The sequence below is a fragment of the Peromyscus leucopus genome, chromosome 8b (genome assembly GCF_004664715.2).
Source record: "Peromyscus leucopus breed LL Stock chromosome 8b, UCI_PerLeu_2.1, whole genome shotgun sequence".
NCBI classification, from domain to species: domain Eukaryota; kingdom Metazoa; phylum Chordata; class Mammalia; order Rodentia; family Cricetidae; genus Peromyscus; species Peromyscus leucopus.
The window spans coordinates 55,792,250-55,812,312 of NC_051086.1; the positions used below are offsets into that span (position 1 = coordinate 55,792,250).

Consider the following 20,063-nt stretch of genomic DNA (forward strand, 5'->3'; position numbering starts at 1 on the left):
TACTCTCAGCTACTCAGGAGGTGAAAGAGAAGATCATTTGATCCCAGGAGTTCTGGGCCATCCTGGTGAGATCTTGTATCACACACAGAGACCTATGACAGAAACTGGGAACAATCTAAATGCTCATTAATAAGTATGAAGAGATAAAAAATTATCTATGGTTTATCCATACAAGGGAGACCCACACAAAAGAAAGTTAGAATCCTCTGAGCTGGGGAATATAGCTTTCCTAATGTGTAAGGCCCTAGCACTAGGAAAAAATAGATTTCACCTATTAATATGAACAAGTCTAGTAATTTAAATAAGAGGGAAGCACACTACAGGCTGATATACACTGTATGTGACCAGATGTGTGAAGCAATATATTATGGACACATACATGAGCAGCCTAAACATAAAAACAGAACAGGCTCATAACAGTAACCTCTAGAAAGGGAGGGAAGAAAATGGAATGAGGGGAAACATTCAAGGGACTTTAATAGTACTTGTCACAATTTTTGAAAAAATTCCAGACTAAAACATTTTAAACTGCATAGTAAATACATGGTATTTCTTATTTCCTTTCTGATTACAATATTTAAGAACCAAAGGAAAGCTTTATTCAGATTCTTCCTTAGCAGCAGTAAGTTAGGATCTGGGTTTCCCTAACACTTCTTTCCTCGGCTGTTCTCAAAGCTCCGTGAGTTACACAGCAAGGATACAAACCAGAACAGAAGAATGCAGCACTGACCCTGCAGCCTGCGGCTTAGTAACCCCCAAGATTACATCTACAGAAGCAACTCTGGCTGCCAGGTCCTGACACCTTTTCAGTTGTGAACGGCATTGATCAGACAGCAGATGCAGTGCAAATTCACGGGAACACGGCTGCCAGCACAGTGGCAGCCAGAGCCTCCCAGCTCCTTACATCTGCACACAGGGCACTAATGCAATCAGGAGTCAGAAGCCTCCAAGAACCGCACTAGCCAGCAATTACTTAAATCTCAAAGTAGATGATCCAATCAGGCTCAATCATAAATCCCAAATGACACAGAGACAGTTTCCCTCCCTTGCAGCTCCCTGTGACATTTTGGAGGTATTGGGTAGTGAGGAAGAACCTCGGAAAATTAGAATGAAGAATTAGGAAGAGGAAGAGTGGCATCTAAAACAGAAAGAGAAACATGACCTTCTGAAAGATCATAAGAAAAAGAAAAAAAAAAAAACCCACTAAAGATTACCACATTGCTCCCCGGGGGCAAATGCATGAAACTTGCAAACGGGCTACCTATAGCCAAGCCTCAGTCCACAGCAAAGGTGTCCATGTGGCTGTTACCATGCCTCACGCTTGGTACAACACTTTTCTGTTTTGAACAGAATTCATATCCACCTGGTCCCACCATGCTACCTCTGAGGGCAGGCAGAACAGGTTTCCTAAGATTCTTCAGGTGAGGAAATAAATGAAGCATTTGCTCAAGGTCACAAGGAGAGTGAGTGCAGAGCCAGGCCTCCTCCTCTGCCTCCACAACAAGTTTTATTTATTCCAACCTCCATACTCAAGGAAGGGTAGACTATAGGCAGGCAGGGCTTCAGTTATAATCAAGCATGCCTATGTGATAAAAGCTGCATGATAATCTTACACTATGGGCTTCAGAGAGCTTTTGGGTTGCTATAAATATGTAGGTTCCTGGAGGCAGTGTGCCCCTTCCCACATTCCTGGCCTTAGGTATCTCCCATCTGGCTATTCACCTGTATCTGGTGTAATATCCTTTGTAACAGGAGTGAATCTGAGTTCAGTGAGCAATCCCAGCAAGTCTAGATTTAGAGCCACAGGTTACAACCCACGACCTGCAATGGTATCTCAAGTGGGGCAGTCTGCAGGAACTGAGGCTCCCTCCATCTGTGGGACCTGGCTCTTCTGCAGCTGTTAGAGTTGAGCTGAGCTGCAGAATCCCTCCACACACTCGATGAACTGCTCCGCCTGTCATCACTGAGTGCTCCACTGAGGCTACAGGAAGAACACTAAGCTCCTCAGGGTCCACAGAAGAGCAGCAGAGCAACAAACACACCATAGAGATGAGATACACAGAAGTTTCTGATCTCAAGAAAAATGTTGACATAGTAAATTACAGTGAGGGGGAAAAAACCCAAATTCTGGCAAATGAAAAACACAAAACAAGGTCAAAGGAAATCCAACATGTCATTGCTCTCAGTAAATCTAAGGTTAAATGTAGAGATCTACAAGAGGAAATACAGAGATCAAAAAATTAACAATAGCCTGGAGTGGAGGCACACACCTTTAATCTCAACACTAAGGAGGCAGAGGCAAGCTGATCTCTGTAAGATCAAGACCATCCTGGTCTATACAGTGAGACTTTGTCTCTGAAAAAAAAATTAACTTCTGTGCTGGAGATGCTCACCCAGCACCCGCCAGGCCACTCACACTGTCTGTAACTCCAGCTCCAGGGTTCCACTGCCCACTTCTACTCTCTATGGGCACTGCACATATGCAATTAAAAACAAAATAAAACCTTTTTAAGAATTAGAAACATACAGGAGCCAGAGTGAGAGGGAGAAGGGCAAAGGGCATTTCTGAGGGGCTGTCACTCTGAAAGTCCAGAAGTCTCTCTCCTGGTATTAGGTCAGCAGTGAGCTGACACTTCGTACATTTCTCTATCTATATGTTCTACTGCAGTTTAACAGATGAAGACGAGGTCCAGTAAGATGGCTCAGAGGATAAAAAGGGCTTACTGTGAACTGACAACCTGAGTTCAATCCTTGGAAACAACCCATGGCAGATGGAGAGAACCGATCTTTCATAGTTGTCCTCTGCCCTCCACATATATACCTATCACCCCCTCTTCTCTCTAATTGTAATTATAAATAAAATGGAACTTTTTTTTAGAAAGGAAAAGTAGTTTACTGATTTTACCCATATATGTCTATAGGTTATCTCATCTATCTGGAAAATGACAAGAAAAAAATATCAAGCAACAAAACTTTATTTCATCAAATATAAAGCATCCACTTATAACACATACCACTACTGGGTCATTAGAATTTAAACACTGAAAACTGAAATGTTACAATTAATTACCAGACACATCCCTCAGCAGGATACTGCGGCTCATACCTGCAATCCCAGCACCAAGAGGCCTAACTAAGACCCAGGTCTGCACAGTTACAGGTCAGCCTCAGTTACAAGGCTGGCTGCCTACCAAGCAAGCTGGACAGGATGGCTCTACCTCAGGGCTGGGGGTACCCTTCTGCCAGCTGTGCAGCTCAGTGGTGCTGCATCTGCCTGGACGTGCAAAGGCTGGATCGCTAGCACTAAAAAAGGACAAGCTTTCCAGTTTCAGAAATCTTCAGCTGTGCAGGGCCAACAAAACACAAGGTCATCAGAAAAGACTTCAAGGCACCACCAGATAGGAGCCCAGTGCACAAACCCAACAGCTTCCCTTAAGTAGTGACAGCCAATTTCATAATTAATAAGAAATGTCATTCACAATAGCAGTGAAAACTACAAAATAGAAAACTAAAAACATACGTAGCAAGGAATTTATAAACCCCTATGTGGAAGCGTGGCCACTGGACTGGAGGTCTAGATCAGGGGCTGCAATAAGCGCTCACCCTGCCTAGCCGCCGCCGCCGCTTCCCCCCAAGCTGACACGGACCACCAGCAGCATTCCCACACAGAATACGCTCATTCTCAGTTCTCAGAGTGAGCAATGACCAGCACATTTTTGAAAAATAATGAAGAAAAATCAGTTGTCATGTTCTTGTTAAGTATTAAAATATAAGTGAGATTGACAGTTTTGCCTACAAAATTAAGTTTCTATACCAGAAAAAAAAAGCACTATAAACAAATTCCAAAGATAGGTGACTAAGTAGGAAAAAATACTTACAATACATGTAAGCCAAAAAGTGACTAAGAGCTACACTATCCACAGAACTTTGATAATCATAAGTAAAAGAAGTGGAACCAACAAAGAGAGGGATGGAGAACACAAAAGGGAAACCAGCACAGGAGGCACAAGCATGGGTGAGGAAGCCATGAACAGCCCTCAGAGGACAGAACTGAAACCTGCAACAGTAAGATGCCATTCCTCACTGAAGCTGGAAACAGTCAGATCTCATTGTATAAACACTGCTCATCTTTAAAACATGATCACCCACCTCCTTTTATGGGGTAAACTGGCAGCATCTGTTCAAATGTGCATACCACAAAACCTAACAATCCCACTTCCTAGGATGAGGATCTGGAAATGCACCACACATATTAGTACAATACAGTCAGCTTAGCACTATGACAGAGCAAAGGGGATTTTATTGGCTCACCGTCTTCTGGAGAAGCATATTCCAGCCTCCAGTCCTAGGATATATGTGGCTATTACTTCCTGATCCTAGCTACAAGGCAACTCTCATGGACAGGGCCACAAATCCTAACACCTCACACCCCCCCCCCCAACTGCAGTAACTGTTGCAGCCACTTTCACAGAGTAAAATATCACACAGTGACATCTGAGACACATACCAGCAAGAAGCCTCTTTGCCACAGCAGGTCGACTGGCTTCCTGTGGAAATGTCTCCTTTGCGACCAAGGGTCTCCTCTCATTCTTGGGCAGTGCAGTTGGCCATCTCTCTAAGATTCTTTGGCTACCAATAGGAAATCTGCTCCGAATTTCTGTGAAACATTTCTTTACCTTTTTAGGTGACAGTTTCTTTTCCAGGAGAGACTCCAAAGCCTGTCATGAAAACGGTCATTATTCTCTTAGTTTATCTTACTAGAGTATGACTTTAGTCACAACACTGAAAAATAACACCTTCCAAAGAGACATGTCATTAAATGGCTATCTGTTTTGCTTAATTTAAAATCAGTATTATTTCAACCTGTGATTAATGTATAAAAATAACTTCTACAAGTTCTTTTACAAGTTTAGCTCATTAAAATCAACAGCAAAGATGTTACGAGTATGACCATTTTTAAGAGGCATCCTAACTTTAAAATTCAGAATCATCTCTTTGGAAACTAACCAGTCTTGAGAACATAGCTGTATGTGCTCTAACAGGGTCTTCATTTTCAACAAACCCCATAAACTCAAGCAGTGTTTTATGTGGGTAAATACATTATACTGAACATACATTGCCATAAGCTAACAGAACTTAGTGGGTCCAACAGCTATTTGTCTATGGCAGTAACGGCAGGAGGTATGTGTCCCCATCCTTGAAGGCACACCCACTCACTCATCCCCAGGCAGTACTGGTCAGTACAAAATAAAGACAACTAAGCAGGATCATATGGAAACAGGATAGTAAGTCAGGCAAGGAATCAACAAGAATTTCATTTCCCACATTACTGAGTACTTTCAAAACTAGGGGAGATCTACATTATGCTTAAGATGCACTGTTCAAGGTGCTCTTGCTCAGGATACAGGGTAATCTCCTGAAATCCTTTCTGGGGTTTGGAAGATAGGTCCTCTAAATGAAATTACTTTATTCAGTAATGTTTTATATAGGTAAGTTGAAAACGCATGAATGACATGATATGATATGCTGTCAAAAGTTCTGAGATGTGCCCTTGACATTCACACTCCTGATAGTGAGCTATGTCTACACAGATGTAACCAAAGTCAATCACAGACATTTGCTAAACAACAGGACTGCAATAGCAAAGCATGACTTAACAACCACCAGAGCCAGTTGGTGGTAAACAGCATTCTCCCTCCTATGCCAGTCTCCCACAAGGGCCAACAGTTTACTAATATAAGATTATCTTTTCCTATCGGATGAAAATGCATAACAGAAGTAACACTGGCATGGGTGGCTTACTAGTTCCAGCCCTCAAATAGAACACTCTGACCTTTGCTTTAAAAACAGCCATCATATAAATTAGTAGTAACAAATGCATTTGAAAGTCGGGGTACTGCGGCAAGAATGAAAGGCTTCACTGTGTAGCAGGACTGCAAACCTGTGAACTACAAAGCCAGAGTTCATTGCTAATGCTGTCTTTGTTACCACTGAGAGCTAAGAACATTGTCCATTCCCGATTAGCACATCCACTTGTGGAATGCCAAGTGTCTCCAGTCCTCCCAAGAGCTGAGGCTCCTACTTGCATGTATCCTAAGTGGTTCTTTTCTAGAACAAATCTACATCAAATATGGATAATTAAGCACCAATCTGAGAATTCCTTGCCATTTTTCTTTTTCTTCTTTTCTTACTCTGTGTATAGATGATGTATGGGCATATGTGCCACAGTATGTGTTATTCTTCTCTCAAAGAAATGTAATAAGGACCAGAGAATAAAAACAATAAAAATGCAAACTTATGTCTCTGAAAAGCACCAAGTTATCAGGCAGCAGCTTTGTCTTATATTCTCACTGACTAGAACTAGAGAGAGCCAGCATTATTTCCCTGCCTTGAAACAACACCCTTTTAACAAAAAGTGGAGTCCATTTCATACCTCAATTTGATGCAAGATGTCTATGACCACATCTGGCACAGAAGGATCAGTATCCAGCTTGGCAGAACACAGTGAAAGCTGACGAATAAGGCTGCCCAGTTCCTTACACCGAGCAGGAACTGGGTGCTCCCCTCGGTCAGTAAACTGAGTGACAAACATCTGTAAGGCCCGGATGGCTCCTCGATGAGCGGCTGCCAGCCTAGACATTGCCCACGACTGGCAACAAAGAAGAAGCAAAGGGTTACTTCAGGTTCTGACTTCTTAACACCACAGCAACCTTTAAGAATATCTGGAGTCCTAGCAATAAGGGATAGTAGCCTGAACTGGCCATCTCCTGTGACCAGGTAGGATTTCCAGGACTGGTACACTAACCCAGCCACATAACCTTCGACCTACTGTCTCTCCTGCCTATGGGATGTGCTGGGATAAGGGTGGTGCAGAGATTGTGGGAGTGGCCAATCGATATTGGGTCCAGCCTCAGACCCATGCCACAAGAGTGAGCCTATCAGACACTGTCTGGAGCACCAGAATCAAGAGGCTGGATGGCCCAGAGACCTAGGACAGAACCAAACACAACTGGAGAAAAAAAAAGTCAACATAATGATGCCTAACAATAGTCCACTATACTCATAGATTGGTGCCTGCCTACTCCAATTGTCATCAGAGAGGCTTCATCCAGCAATTAATGGAAACAGATACAGAGACCCACAGCCAAACACTAGGCCGAGCTCAGGGAATCCTGCTGAAGAGAGGGCTGAAGGATTGTAGGAGCCAGAGGGGATAAGGACACCACAAGAAAACCCATAGAATCAACTAACCTGGGCTCATAGGAGCTCACAGAGACTGAACCAACAGCCAGGAAACCTGCATGGGACTGACCTAGGCCCTCTGCATATATGCGACAGTGTGTAGCTTGGTCTTCTTGTAGGATGCCTAACAGTGGGAGCAGGGGCTGTCTTAGACTGTTTTGCTGGTTTTTGGGACCCTACTCCTCATATTGGGTAGCCTTGCTCAACCTTAACACAAGGAGAGGTGCTTAGTCTTACTGCAAACTTGATATGCCTTGTTTTGTTGATATCCATAGGAGACCTGACCTTTTCTGAACAGAAATGGAGGAGCAATGGGAGGGAGGGGGTTAGGAGGGAGAGACTGGGAGGAGAAGGGGAAACTGTAGTGGGGATAAGAAAGAAGAAAGAAAAGAAAAGAAAAGAAAAGAAAAGAAAGAAAGAAAAGAAAGAAAGAAAGAAAGAAAGAAAGAAAGAAAGAAAGAAAGAAAGAAAGAAAGAAAGAAAGAAAGAGGGAGGGAGGGAGGGAGGGAGGGAGGGAGGGAGGGAGGGAGGGAGGGAGGGAGGAAGGGAGGAAGGGAGAAAGAGAGAGAGAGAGAGAAAGAAAGAAAGGAAGGAAGGAAGGAAGGAAGGAAGGAAGGAAGGAAGGAAGGAAGGAAGGGAGGAAATCTAGAGTCTATCTGCCACACAGTGCTCCCTGTTGTAAAACCTTTGCCAACATGAAGAGAATTAAAAAACCTCAAGTTCTCTAGAAACAGGTTCTTTTCTTTCCTGTTGTCTATGAAGGGACTCTGGCCAGCTCCAGCATGGTGAGCATGTGGCTCTGGCAGACCTTGCCCTTCCTCCATTCCCTCCACCTTGCTGAAAACCCATTAAATTACATTTCTAAAGCTAGCCACCAAGGTCTATTCCCTTAGTTGGCCACTTCCTCCTCCTGAAGCTGACTACCAAAGTCCAACTATCAAAGTATTGAAGTCCAGCAATCAAAAGCCCCTTTTGGTTCATCTAATTAACATGCCCAATTAAAATTAAACACCTCATCCTAACACAGGCTTTCCCCTTTTACATTTATAAACTGCCATTTTTCTATGGGCTATGTCTGTTTCCTTTTCATCCAGAGGCAATCCTTTGGACCTCCAGGACAGATATCCCTGGCCCCTTTCCCTTGTTCCCTTCCCCTGATACTTGCCCTTTCAGCCTATATACCAGGAATTACCGTACAGTGACCTGCCTGTATACCAGAAGTGGCCGAATAGTGACCTGTCTGTATATCAGGAATGACCATACAGTGACCTGTCTCTCTACCAGGAGTGACCATACAGTGACCTGTTTCAGAGTCCCTTTTCCTTAGAAGGCAACTCCACATTCAGAACCCTTAGCAGCTTAGACCCCAACAGGTGTACACAGACAAAACACCGTAAAATGCGCTCTATTAACCATTCATCAGAATTATAACATACCTTTTTAGTATGTTTAATTTTGTGTGGACTCAGTTTATCCAATTCTTCCTGGACTTCTTTTACCTGTTTTATGAGAAGGTGGAAATGAGATTTTTATACTTGTCCATTTATCTTTCTTATAGAAAAAAACAGACCCTGTTTTGTGCAAATATAACCCTATTAACTCAAATCATTTAAAAATGGGAAAAGCCTTCTCATCAGTGCTCCCAAAACACTGACTAGTTTCCAGTTCAAAATGGTTACTAGAACTATCCTCAGGTCTGCAGTGTAAGGAAAACTGAACATGAATACCAGACAGAAGGACCAACTCACTAATTCTTAAGTGCTACACTGAAGAGTTTTGCTTCCTGCTGGGTGCAGGGGCACATATCTTTGACCTCAGCACTAGGGAGCCAGAAACAGGTGATTATCTGAGTTCTAAACCAGCTGGGGTTACACAGTAAAAACCTTTCACACACCATATACATACACACACAGTGGGGGTGGGGGACTCACCAGGCACCACTAAAGTTTTTAAGTAAAAATCTGACATGGTAGATTCATGTTTCAGAACAATCTCAGCTAGGGATGTATAAAGCCCATGGTATAGCACTTGCCTCACACAATTTCTGGGGCAATGGTGTAGAATATGAACCAACATAGGATTAAAAAAGAATACACAAGAAAATTTAACTATGGCATTTGCTTTTAAACAAATAAACAGAAGCATAGCTTTTGGTTCAAGCTATAAACACCAACATGTACTTTGATGACCAGAAAGGATTTAAAGGTTTATTAACAAAAAGAATTGCCAGGCAGTGGTAGTGCACACCTTTAATCCCAGCACTCAGGAGGCACAGGCAGGCAGATCACTGTGAATTCGAGGCCAGCCTGGTCTATAGAACAAGTTCCAGGACAGCCAACCCATCACACACACACACACACACACACACACACACACACACACACACATCCAATGCAAATGTCTATTTATCAACCATTAAATATTTCCTGAAAGACAACAGTCTTCATTCTCTAGCATGAAATAAAGAATAACCCATGTTATTCTCTAAGACAGATGGGAAAGTCCCTTTAAGACTCAGGCTCATATGCACAAGCACTTTTTCTGAAGGAAAAATGGCTTTTAGTAGATTCAGTAGTCTATGTCCCCAAAGTCAAAAACAGCAATTTAAGGAGCCTGATCATATGCACTGCACATCACACACACACACACACACACACACACACACACACACACACACAGACATACACACACATCTGTCAAAAGAATATGAATTATTTGTTCATAAATTCAGGGAATTAAGCCTGAGAATTCATTAAAATTTACGCAGGCCCCTTTGTGCTCATCTTTCTGTGACAGAAGGAGAACTGCAAGTCCCTAAGAAAGCCACATCAGGCCACCTGCTCCACCCCCCTGGCTTTTTCGCCCCCCTGGCTTTTCCACCCCCCTGGCTTTCCCACCCCCCCTGGCTTCCCCCCCCCCTGGCTTCCCACCCCCCTGGCTTTCCCCCCCCCCCTGCTTTCCCACCCACCCCCCCAGCTTTCCACCCCCCCTGGCTTTCCCACCCCCCCCCCCCCCCCCGCTTTCCCACCACCCTGGCTGGCTTCCCACCCCCCCCACCCCCCCCCCCCCCCCGCTTTCCCACCACCCTGGCTTTCCCACCACCCCCCTCCCGTGGCTTTCCCCACCCCCCCTGGCTTTTCCCACCCACACACACACACCCTGGCTTCCCCCTCCCCCGGCTTTCCCCACCCCACTGCTTTCCCACCCACCCCCCCCCAGCTTTCCCACCACCTGGCTTTCCCACCACCCTGGCTTTCCCACGCCCCCTCGTAGGCTCCCCCACCCCCGCTTTCCCCCCCCCCCCCCCCGGCTTCCCCCCCTGGCTTTCCCACCCCACTGGCTTTCCCACACCACACCCAGCTTTCCCACCACTGGCTTTTCCCACCACCCTGGCTTTCCCACCACCCTGGCTTTCCCACCACCCTGGCTTTCCCACCACCCTGGCTTTCCAGCTCCACCACTGGCTTTCCACCACCTCACCTGGCTTTCCACCACCTCTGGCTTTCACATTACACCACCACACTTACTTTTACACAACACACAATCACACACACACACACACACACACAACACACACACGCTTTTCCACCTCCCTTGGCTTTTCCACACCTGCTGCTGAAGAACGTAGAGCATTCGAGCACAGCGCACAGCTTGCTCCTGTCTCCTCACTCGGATTCGATGCTCTTCATCTGGATCCAAAGCTTCTTCTAGTCTATCTGAAAGTATTTTCCCCACATTAGGTTAAAAACCACACAAAGGAACTCAAAGAAACCTTAAGAACTTAATGGAGTAATAGCTGAAGATCTTGGGTCTTACTAGCAGATTTAACCTCCAACAGCCAAGGCTAAAACTGAATGAGAGCCTATGTACTGACTCAAGAGACAGAAGGGACAGGAAGATGTTGGCAAGCTGTCCTGCACACCAGAATTCACTGAAACAAATCCTACTGGACTTCACTATGAAGCATTTCTTATTGTCTCAAATTCCTTTGCACTGAGCCAAAATCCACAAAGCTTCCTCTATTTTCCAAAAAAAAATCTTTACTGGGCTATTTTCATGCTAAGTGAGATTATTTTTACTTTCTTATCCTGAATCCAAATGAGAATTCTTTCTCTAACACATTAAGATAGAAGTGCTAAAGTCATTTGAATGATTATAAGTCTAAGTCTTCATCTATTCGTCAAGAAGCACACTCTTGTACACACAGGCTCCCCATAGTTTTTAAAGATCAGCTCAGACCATTTCGGGAAGACTGCCCAGGGAAAATCCAATCTATGCAATTCTTCTAGACCACTGTTCCCAAATATATTTACACAAATTCTTCTACAAGACAGACAATTCAATAGAAGCAATACTTACAAGTGTAAGTATATTCTGAATTTAATTTTCTCATTAAAATGTTACACATGGAGCCAGGCAGAGGTGGTGCATGCCTTTAATTCCAGCACTCAGGAGGCAGAGGCAGGCGGATTTCTGTGAGTTCGAGGCCAGCCTGGGCTACAGAGAGAGATCCAGGACAGGAACCAAAACTACACAGAGAAACCCTGTCTCGAAAAAAAAAACAAACAAACAAAAAATGTTACACATGAGAGAGGGGCTAAGTGCAGCTTGGTGGTACAGCACTCGATGAATATATGTGCATGGGTTTAAGTTTCAGCATCAATTAAAAAAAAAAAAAAAAGAGTCAAACAAGAATGATAAGGCAATTAGGCTGCTAAGAGGGGCAAAACTTTGAAGCCAGAAGTTGCACATACAAGTAAGAGTCATAGGGGAGCCTCTAGGCTAAATTATTGCCACCTCATTTGGGTTACACAGTGGGAAGAAAATGCACGCTCACATACCTGTAAGAACAGAAACATGCCAGGCAGCAGTGGCGCATGCCTTTAATCCCAGCACTCAGGAGGCAGAGGCAGGCGGATCTCTGTGAGTTCGAGGCCAGCCTGGTCTACAGAGCGAGATCCAGGACAGGCACCAAATCTACACAGAGAAACCCTGTCTTAAAAAAACAAAAACAAAAACAAAACAAAACAAAGCAAACAAAAAAACCAAAAAGGACAGAAACAGGAACTGGTTTAGGCAGGGATTTTTAACTCCCCCTTGAAGGTGGCTCCAATGTAACCAGCTGGGCTTGGGAAGAACAGCTACTGAATGCAGAAACTGAAACTATGTATTCACATGTCTTTTTAGTCATTTGCCCCAGTCAGGACATTGTGATTATAGTTACCAGTATTGGTAATCCACTAAAATATTTACCGAAACAAAGTAAACCAGGCCAGCCCTTCCCCACAGAGCTTCCAAAGCTCAGTTCTAAAGGTCCTGGTCTTAGGCCAGAGCACCAGAGCAGGAGACCTGGGAGCTTTGTTCCCTGATAGCCTAGCTTCTACTTAAAGTATCTGGTTGGGTCATGCCACAGACTGACACTAATGGATCCCATGACCAACAAACCACAGTACTTCCTGGGGTGTTCTGTGGATGCTCTGGACCACAATGCTCAATCATTCATTATACAACATGCTGGTTAGGGAGACTGGCTGTGTACGTGTAAGTTGGTCTTCTCGGGCAGCTCTATTTTTCTGTTTTAGGTATTGCTGGTCTGCAACAAGTGGCAGTTTTCTTTGTAGCTGGTTTCTAGGAACTAGGAAATGAATTTGTAACCATCCTTAACACATCTCTTTTCCAGTCCTCGTCTCCTATCCAGCTATACCTCAGTGCCTAGTTTTATCTTGTGTCAACCAACAGGTACTTTATAAGGTATTTACATTTTCTCACAACATGCACATATTTATATGTTCATATTTTAATTAAACTTTAAATGCAAAATACAATTTTACTCTATGTAATATCATACCCCACTAGCTCCTTTTGCTATACTCATGCCTCACTGTCCAAGAGCTGGACTTGGCATCCTACTTGTTGGCTATCTTAACCCTACTCTCTACTCCTGAATCTACTTCCCAACGAAATGCAAGGACCCTGAGATTACTAATTACTGTGAAATAGTATATTACGATTATACTTCTTGAGTTCTACCTGTGGTCAGATATGAAGTGGGTTCATCTACAATACACATATCCTATGGTCTTTTAAAGCAAATTAAGCATAATTTTGCCAGAAGCACTTCGGTATTAACAAGGCAAATATCACAGGATGCTTTGTATGTATTAGGAGATGCAAGGTCAGGCAGAGGGAGTGGGCATAGCCAACTCAATAAAGAAAGAAGATCCAGGTCAGTCTCCAAGCCTAACTCTCTTATAGTGGTTGTTGAGCTCTACTGAACAGCAGAACTCACAGCAGAACTTGGTAGTGTGTGTGTTGGGGGAGAGGTCCCCCAAATGAATGCATTTGAATTATCCCACACCATGGCATCTCATCAAATGAAGAACCAGGTTGTCTCACCTTTTTTAGTTACTGCTTCTATTTTATGGATACAGCTGTTCAATTCCTTTCGGAGTCGCTGAACTTCTAACAGGCTTTTCTGTTCCCACAGGTTTTTGTGCTCCTCTGTCCTGGGTTGTGGCTGAAGTCCTGGATCATGGGTAGGTGGTGAATTTGGCACAGTAAGATCTGAACGCCCTGGATGAGACGTGTATATATAAACCCTGGCACCTGAGCTGGAGATGCTTGCTTTGGACGGCTGGTGGCTGCAATGACAGACACGCTGACTCTTCGAATCCTTATCCACCTTGGTGTGTACACATTTGTGAGAGACATGGGGCTGACTTCTGAGATGATCTTTCATGTGTTCTTCAAACTGTCTTCGTTTTACATCTCTTTTGGCTAGGTGGACAGCATAGCTAAGCCTTTCTTCCGATATGACAGAAAATGAGACAGAACTGCTTAGATCATTTCCAGCTCTAAAATCCAAGTCTTTACAGTGATACAATTCATTATATGAGTGTTTCAGTTTTTCAATTTTAATTGCATGTGGACAAGAGTATCGGACTGCCAAGTTGCTGGGATGTGTAGGAACATTCCTATTAAACTGCAGCTGGTTCTTTAAGAAATAAACAAAAATAAGCTCACATTAGAAAAATAACACATTGCACAGCTGCTACACAAACACACACACACACACACACACACACACACTCCAGTTCCTAATTGTTATTTGTCAGCGTTATTTACCAGGCGCCAGAAAACACGAGGTACAATGGAACCCACTATAAGAGATTTTATTAGTGAAGGGAAAGGGTGGAGGTGGGTAGGCCTATTGAAAAGAAAAGTAGAGGGTGGGGAGGAGGTACACATTACCTCTGGCAATCGGGTAGAGTCTACTTTTATATGGGCTTATGTGGCTATGCCACGCATGCACATAGATTATGTGATCACACTGAGTACAGATTATGTGACCACTCTGCGCATGGATTACTTAGGAGGTAAGGCCCCGGAGTGACTAAGCATTTTGCCTGACTGCTGACAGCGCATGCATGGTCATGTGACTCCTCCAGAAGAGGCTAGGAATAATAACACCAATAATTTACCCAGAAGATTATCTATATGTAGAGATACTTTTCTAGTGCACCCATAGAACCAGTCACCTGCATATACCACATACATGGTTCTGTACTAAGTCACCTAGTCCTGCAAACAGCCTTCCACCTGCTAACAGCACACTGGTCCTCCTGTAAAGGCTGCCCTACAACACTTCATGTAGCAACCAGTAAGTTCTTCAACTCCCAACTATAGATCTGTCCTGTTTCAGGATGTCAAAGTCTAGCAAGACACAAAGACCCTGGATTAGAGTTTTCCTAAAAACAGCTCCACAGGAACAGACCACACAGCAGACCTAAGCCACTGTTGCTACCCCTAGGTCCTCCCGAGATTTTCATCTGATCATTGAACACACCTTTTATCCTGCACCCATATAAGCATCGTGTTCTAAACAGTCAAGTTACCCAGGCTTACACAGACTTAAGTTCTTAGCAGATTTCATCATATAGATAAATCTCATGATGCTCGACATTTAAACATAAACATGCTACCACATTCTTAATGTTCCCCCCGCCCCCCAAGACAGGGTTTTGCTGTGGGATGTCTTTCTGCATGTTGTGAATATATGTTGCTCTGATTGGTTGATAAATAAAGCTGTTTGGCCAATGGTGAGGGAGAATAAGGTTAGGCAGTACATTCCAACTAGAGAGAGAGGAAGAGGAAAGGAAAGGCAGAAGAGATGCTGTGAGCTGCCGCCAGGAGAAGCAAGATGTGAAATATTGGTAAGCCATGAAGCCATGTGGCAATGCATAGATTAATAGAAATGGGCTGAGTTAAGTTGTAAGAGCTAGCTAGCAAGAAGCCTGAGCCAATAGGCCATATTGTTTGAAAATAGTATAAGTCTCTGAGTATTTATTTGAGTCCGAGCTCATGTGGGAGAAATTTATCCTGACCACAGAGCCGGGAAGGACCAGAGAAAACTGCTGGCTATAGGGTTTCTCTGTCGCTCTGGAGCCTGTCCTGAGAACTCACTCTGTAGCCCAGGCTGGCCTCAAACCAACAAAGATCCGCATGCCTCTGCCTTCGGAGTGCTGGGATTAAAGGCATGCACCACCACCACCACCACCACCACCACCACCACCAGTGGCCTAGCTTCCTGATGGTTTTTAAGATTACTTTCACAGCTGCATTTTCTAATCTTCAAAAACCAGCCTTTCAGACTAAGCTACAACTGTATTAAACAGATTGCTCCGTTTTTTCCACTAACAGGTATATTATTAGTATAGGTTTGTCTTTAGGATTTTGTTCTGTTTTGTTTTTCTGCTTTTACATTATTTTCTTAGGTTTAGTAATGTGCTCTAGGATTATCAGACCAAAACAAATAATAAGTTTATGACTTTAAAACCTAAAAGGGCCTACCTATGAAAGGGAAGCAAGGAAATCCATGTTGTTGAATACAGTGGACACATGATACCTTCATTGGGAGATCTCCCCAACACTCACAATAAATGTGCTCAAATAATCACATGTATATGATAAAACTTCAGGAACTTTTGGGGGACATGGGTGATAAAGGAAGAGTAGGAACAATTCACTAAGTAGAAAATAATAGCAACAACAAAACAACCTGAAATGTGCATAGATTTAAAAAAAAAAATTGAAAGCCGGGCGGTGGTGGCGCACGCCTTTAATCCCAGCAATCGGGAGGCAGAGCCAGGCGGATCTCTGTGAGTTCGAGGCCAGCCTGGGCTACCAAGTGAGCTCCAGGAAAGGCGCAAAGCTACGCAGAGAAACCCTGTCTCGAAAAACCAAAAAAAAAAAAAAAATTGAAATCTGTAACCTTATTTGGGAAAGCCTTTCCTCTAAACATAATTTAATACCCCAAGACTCTGATATCCACACTGGGGGAAGGAGTAAATTGATGAACTCCTCTTTAGTGTGAAAGTCTTTAAAGATTTTTGCTTTAATCCCAGCACTCAGGCAGAGGCAGGTGGATCTCTGAGTTCGAGGCCAGCCTGGTCTACACAGTGAGTTCCAGAACAAACAGGGCTACACAGTGAAACCCTGTCTCAAATAAATAAATAAATAAATAATAAAAAGCAAACAAACAAATGAATAAATAAATAAGTGAAATTTCTTTTAAAATTTTCCCCCTGGTTAAGAACCAACAAATATACAAGCACACAAATAAAAAGCCTCAATAAGCAAAGACCAAAGAACTGAAAAAATTATTATTAATTTTTAGATTAATAGTTATTAGAAGAAAATATTATTTGCAAGTACAAAGGGCTCCTTAACTGAAGTTACAGAGGAAACCACAGTGAGCTGGAGAGATGGTCCAGCAGTCAAGTGCTTAGTCTTCTTGCAGGAGACCTGAGTTCAGTTCCCAGCACCTACATTAGGTGATTCATAACTGCTTGTGACTCCAGTTTGAGGTGATCCAACACCCTCTGTCTGGTTTCCTCAGATACCTACACATGCATGGGGCACATAAATGCACACAAGCACACACATATATACACATAAAAAAAAGAAAGAAAAGAAAAAGAAAAAGAAAGAAACCATAGAAAATGGGAAAGGCAGGAGAAAAGTGAAAGAAAAGTAGACTCTTAAATATGGGGGGGAGGGAGGGCGACATTCAACCTGGGGCCAGAGAGATGGCTCAGCAGTTATGAGCATGCAGTGTTCTTGATGAAAACACAAGTTTGATTCTCAGCCCCATGTCAAGTGGCTCACAGCCACCAGTGACACCAGCTCCAGGAGACTCTAAGCTTCTCACCTTGACAGGCACCTACACTTGTGTGCACATATCCATACACAAACATATATACTTACACATAATTTTTTAAAAAATCTTCAGCCTTATAAAAAGATAGTGAAATTCCATAAAATAAGAATACAACGCTACATGCTTTTGGTAAGGCTATGGTGAAACATATTGTCATAGAGTTATGCACATAAATTCACACAGGTACACACACATACACATTTAAAAAAAACATAGGAAATGGGAAAGGCAGAAGAGATGAAAGAGAGAAAGAACAGGGAGAAGGAGGGGAGACGGAGAGAGAAAGCGAGAGAGAGAATGTGTAATGGGCAGAGGGACACTCCTTTCTGGGGGTAACTTGGCAATATTCAGCTACTTCTGACCCAGCAGTCTAGTATCACTTCTGGAATACTGTGGTAATTTTAATGTAATTGGCTCCCATCATCTCATAGGGAGTGGCACTATTAGAAGGTGTGGCTTTGTTGAAGTGGGTATAGCCTTGTTAGAGAAAGTGTGTCACTGTGGGTGTGAGCTTTGAGGTTTCCTATGCTCAGATACCACTCAGTGTTTCAGCCAACTTCCTGTTGCCAACAAGATGTAGGACTCTCAGCTACCACCTGCCTGCACACTGCCATGCTCCCACCATGATGATAATGGACTGAAGCTCTGAAACTGTAAGCCAGCCACCCCAATTAAATGTTTTCCTTTATAGGAGTTGCCGTGGGCCAGGCAGTAGTGGTGTATGCCTTTAATCCCCCAGCACTCAGGAGGCAGAGCCTGGCAGATTTCTGTGAGTCTGAGGCCAGCCTGGTCTACAGAGTGAGATCCAGGACAGGCACCAAAACTACACAGAGAAATCCTGTCTCCAAAAAAAAAAAAAAAAAAAAAAAAAAAAGAGTTGCCATGGTCATGGTGTCTCTTCACAGCAATGAAAACCCTAAGATAAGACAGCTATCATGCAGATGAATTCCCAACAATACACATATAAAGGCTTACTTAATATTATATGGTTTGTAATTGCCAATTACTGAAATCAACCTACATGTCTACAAAGGGTTGGTCATGAAATAAACTTTTGGACAGCTGCAGAACAGAGTGCTAGAAATAAGTAAGACATGAGGATGTCTCTAAAAACAGCTCTAAGAACTGGTGTGGGAGATTTCTGAGGAAAATAGTAGCTGTAATATCAAGCAAAGATGATACCATAAGAATATATGCATGCATCTGGTCCTTAGGACAGAAATAAAAGGACAAAGAAAACTGGGAGTTAAGAGATTAGTTATCCATAGGATGTGAGTAGGAACAGGATGGAAAGAACAAAAAGAACAACTAGGTGGAGGATGATACTTCCCTGAATATATCTGTTTGCACAGCATTGTTTTTGAACCCTGTGAATGCATGTGTGCACACAAGGGAGGAAGGGGTCGGGGGACACAGTTCCATAAAGATAACAGAAAAAAAACCCTAGAAAGGCATACCAACAGAAAGCAGTGAACCAAACTCAACCACACTAAAACATCAGAGTGGAAAAAAATTTAACCTATAACTTCTAAACATAGCATTTGAACTATCCATCACTGCAGCTAGGCACACAAAGTACTTTAACCAAGTACTGAACTCTTACTTTTCATATACCTGAAAACTGAGCAATTAAATAGCTATTGTGGATAAGGGGTACCAGGCTTCACACTGTAGCCTGGAGGGGTCCAGCACCTTCTTCTGGCCTCTAAAAGTACCCCTGCACACACACAGTCAGACACATACATGTAAGTTTTTTTTAAGTTATTTTCTTAAGTGTGATAATGGTACAATTAATTAATAAGAGTTCATTTTTAAAGTGTTCTGAAATATTTAAAACGAAAGCATCAATGTTTGTAGCTTCCTTTAGTATGCTTATACACAAACTTTAGAGACAGATGGTTGAGCAGACAGAAAACATAGCAAATTATTAACAACTACTGAATCTAGAAAATGGCATGAAAATGTTCAATGTCTTTTTATTTTTCAACTTTTCTTTATGTTTAAAATGTTTTGTAATAAATATCAGAAGAAAACAGCAGAACAACCTGAGGCTGAAGAGTCCTAGGGTCACTCCTTCCATCTAGTTGGATACTGGATGCTAGATGAACACAGGTAGAAGCTGTCTGGCTTGGTCCCATCACGTCAGGTGATGAAGAACAACAGTGACCACCAAGTCATCAGGCAAATCTTCCTTAAATGAAACATGTCAAAAATTAAACAGTGCCACAATCTTCAAACACCAGAGTAAGCAACCTACAACCCCATGCAGCATTCCAGCATGAACTCACAATAACCTCATGTAAGAATGACTGCTTAGAAAGAGGTCTATTTCTTATAAAAGTAACTATTTTTGAAATTCTCATTTTCAAAAGAATAGGAAGCTACTATTTTAATGATAATCCTTCAGACCCTTTTCATTTCAAATCCCAAGGGTCTACAGTAAGATATTAGTTCTATTATGATAAACTATTGTTGTGACTGGGTAGTTTCATGGACATGTTCTTCATGAATAAATCCTAGTGACTGGTCAAAAGAGCAGAATGTATTCCTCTGTTAAGTAGCTCAGATGAAATTCTGAGCTATTCTAAATAAAGCTAGGGTT

At 42.9% G+C, this 20,063-nt stretch overlaps 1 protein-coding gene across 8 annotated transcripts in view; it reads right to left on the reverse strand.

The window, feature by feature from the left end:
* Kiaa0753 (KIAA0753 ortholog) overlaps positions 1-20,063 on the reverse strand; it is a 52,121-nt gene that overhangs the window by 27,685 nt on the left and 4,373 nt on the right. For 6 of the 8 annotated variants that reach the window (XR_005090389.1, XM_037201116.1, XM_037201117.1 and 3 more), the window contains exons 2-7: positions 19,504-19,652; positions 13,639-14,236; positions 10,852-10,958; positions 8,679-8,741; positions 6,434-6,649; positions 4,508-4,718 (exon numbers count right to left, since the gene is read on the reverse strand). Coding sequence is in view for 7 of the 8 variants with exons in the window: in XM_037201116.1 (XP_037057011.1) it covers positions 4,508-4,718; positions 6,434-6,649; positions 8,679-8,741; positions 10,852-10,958; positions 13,639-14,236; positions 19,504-19,599 (1,291 nt within the window). In the remaining variant the exon portion in view is untranslated. The remainder of the gene's footprint in view (positions 1-4,507; positions 4,719-6,433; positions 6,650-8,678; positions 8,742-10,851; positions 10,959-13,638; positions 14,237-19,503; positions 19,653-20,063) is intronic. The other 2 variants (XM_028888725.2, XM_037201118.1) reach the window with 2 other exon arrangements.